This window comes from Telopea speciosissima, chromosome 11 (genome assembly GCF_018873765.1).
Source record: "Telopea speciosissima isolate NSW1024214 ecotype Mountain lineage chromosome 11, Tspe_v1, whole genome shotgun sequence".
Lineage (NCBI taxonomy): Eukaryota > Viridiplantae > Streptophyta > Magnoliopsida > Proteales > Proteaceae > Telopea > Telopea speciosissima.
The window spans coordinates 33,726,418-33,729,790 of NC_057926.1; the positions used below are offsets into that span (position 1 = coordinate 33,726,418).

Genomic DNA, 3,373 nt, shown 5'->3' on the forward strand with positions numbered 1-3,373 from the left:
AATGGCCCAAATATATTTAACAGATTCTGTGATCTAATCTTTTTTGTTTTAAATTACTTCAGTTTCATTCTGAACTCCTTTTTGCCAATCTGATTCATAATCTCTCTGAAAATCCCAGTTCCTCCCTTGAATGAACAGTTTTGTTTGCCCCGTCTCAATCAGCGGACGATGGTAATGCCATGGTTGTCCACCTAATCTTTGGAGTGTTATCATGCACTAGAAATTTGCTTCATTTATATATTTCCAAATATATATACAGATTATTGGTGGACTTTTATTAATGTTGAAGGAAATGGAAGTGGCAGGCCTTCCTCATTAAGAATTGAAGATTGGAAGTATCATCTTAGTTTTAAGTGAAAAATGATAAATGGAGGGAAAAGAGGTAATATAATCTAATTTTTATATATTTTCATATTCCCTCAAATTGGTGGGAGTTGTTGCTGTTGACATTGTGTTGATTTTTCTGCCTTTGTTCATGATCGAGAGGTTGAAGATAACCTCCTCTCATTGTTTAACTAAAATCCCCATTATTCCAACTTCTCATATTTACCTGATTCTACTTCATTCCATTCCTTCTCCATCTTTTATTACTCTCTAGAAATAACTTCCCTTAATACATTCCTTCCAAACCATAAACCTTATTCTTCTTTGTTTGTTGGTCTTGGAATTTAGAGTATTTACAGGATTGCTATTACATCTTTGAATTGAGGTATTTACTATTCCCATCTGGGGTATTTTTGCTACTAATGTAAGAATAGTGAGAAATAAAATAAACCTCACTCTGAGATTCTCAGTTAGCTATAAACATGTAACAAACAAATTCCCACAAATGTTTATGGTTTTTTGTCAAGTCACATGCTTATGAGTTGCACACCATGAACTTGAGGCATGGAAAAGGGGGTTATCTATCATTCATGCCATGTTATTCTAGAGTTCTATAATCACTCAATCCCCACAAGCATTTAGAGCTCTTCCTAATCATAATAGGACTCCAAATACAAAGAGAAAAAGAAGGAGAAACTCTGATTTATCAATGGCTTCCAAGGCCATTCAAGTGATGGTCAAATCAAGGTTGGAGAGAGATGCTAGTTTGTCTACCACATCCAAGAATACTGAAATGCAATTCAGCATTGCTAGGGCCTTAGAGGTACTAGAGACAGTCAACAATGTAGATGAAGAATTATATGAGAAGGCAGCTGTCAAGATAATGGCAGACCCGCAATGGAGAGAGGCTTTCATTTCATGCCCTGCACAAGATCATATTTCTTAGACTTCTTTAATCATTGATATCATGTTCCTTTTTTAATGGTGGATGACTATAATGGTACAATTTAATTCTGTTGGATGTTTTTAATGGTGGATGACTGTAATGGTACAATTTAATTCTGTTGGATGTTTTTAATGGTGGATGATTGTAATCATATATGTTGGATATTTGCCATAATTTCTATATGCTTGATGACTTTCTTATTTGAGAATGTATGCCTATTTTTTTCTTCATTAGATTCTAATATTTTATTGATTGATCATATTTTACATGACACTCTAGGATGTCTGGCTCAAACTTGGAAGAACTAGATAGGGAAGAAACTGAAGAAGATTTGGTTATGTGTATGACTCTACTTATGTATGCACAAGAGAGTTCACTACACACTAGAGAGCCCATTCGTGATAGTGCACTAACAGGCCCAGAACGTGTATGTGAGGTCTTGGAAGGTCATGTAGATAGGTGTTATGAACAATACAAAATGGAATGACATGTCTTCTTCAACCTCTGTACACTAATGCGGGAGCAAGGATGGTTGGAAGATAGTCGATATGTTAGAGTTGACGAGCAGCTAGCAATGTTCATAACTATGGTTGGTTGAAACCAGCGGGTAAGAGATATAGCTGAACATTTTCAGCATTCACCAGAGACCATTGGTAGGCATTTTAATACAGTACTGGAGGCTTTCCTCAAGTTAAGAGAAGTTAACATAAGACCACCACCATTTGATAAGATTGCCCCAGAAATTAAGAATGATCCCAAAAAGTATCCTTTTTTCAAGGTAAGAACAATTTGAATAAAAATTTTTACATACATATTACCATTATTTATTTTGCTGTGATACCTTTTTAATTTAGTGCATATGATGGATTGTATTAGGATTGTATTAGTGCTATCGATGGAACTCATATAGATGCACGTGTTCCTCTACACAAACAAGTACCTTATAGAGGGAGAAAGGGACAAACAACACAGAACGTCATGTGTGCGTGTTCACATGACATGAAATTCACTTTTGTGAATAGTGGCTGGGAGGGATCCGCAAATGATTGTCGAGAATTTGCAACGGCACTCGCAGATCCAACCTTACACTTTCCTCATCCTCCTCTAGGTAAATACAAAGCCGTTGTCATTTAGTAATATTCAGTTGATAGCATTATCACAATATATATATATTTTTTTTTATAAAAAATATTATCAAAATATTGTATTGATATAATCTTTCACCAATTATAATGTAGGCAAATATTACGTAGTAGATTCTGGATATCCATCTATTACAGGGTTTTTAACACCATTCAAGGGACAACGGTATCATCTCCGAGATTTCGAGTCAAGAAGAGCGCAGAATGCTAAAGAACTTTTCAACCAAAGACATTTGAGTGTTAGGAATGTTATCGAGTGTAGTTTTGCTTCATTGAAACAACGGTTTCCTATACTAAGCAAAATGCCACGTTTTCCTCTTTCGACCCAAAGTCGTATCGTCATTGCATGTTGTGCCCTACACAATTTCATTCGGGATGAACAAAAAGCTGACACAAATTTTGTGTGGTTTGGAGATTATAACAATTTACAGAGACCCCCTGATGAGGATTTCATCCTACCTGAGTATGGTAATTCTAGCCAACGAAATAGGGCAAGAAAGATGGATGAATTTCGAAAGTACATTGCTAACGAGTTGGCCTTATCAAGAAACATGGCTCCAATTGAATGAAAATTAATCAATACTTTTTTTGATGTGTAAGAACATTATGTTTAGTATTGGAATTATTTTGGACATGTTGAAATTAGTGATATTTTCTCATTCATTTGTACTATGAAAATTGTGCTAAGGGATGAGATTTTATGTAATTTGATAGAATTAGAAAAGAAAATTGTTTCTATTAAAATGGCAATCCATACATGTTTCTGTTTCTCTAAATAGCAGAATCAATTTTTTACCATACAACATTTGTTGGTATAGAATTACTCCAAAATTTCAGAAACAAAAAAAATTGATTCTGGCCCAGAATCAATTTTTTGAATCATAATGCTTACCATACATACCCTAACTCTCCCCTCTCCTCTTTCTCTTTTTTTTTTTTCCCACGATCTCTCTCTCTTCCT

General features: G+C 34.7%; 1 protein-coding gene across 1 annotated transcript; it reads left to right on the top strand.

Annotated features, from left to right (window-relative positions):
* Window positions 1-1,033: 1,033 nt before the first annotated feature.
* On the top strand, window positions 1,034-2,981 carry LOC122644990 (putative nuclease HARBI1). The gene is made up of 5 exons (XM_043838345.1): window positions 1,034-1,218; window positions 1,550-1,697; window positions 1,875-2,048; window positions 2,147-2,378; window positions 2,509-2,981. The coding sequence occupies exons 1-5, from the start codon at window positions 1,034-1,036 to the stop codon at window positions 2,979-2,981; spliced, it is 1,212 nt and encodes a 403-aa protein (XP_043694280.1).
* Window positions 2,982-3,373: the final 392 nt, after the last annotated feature.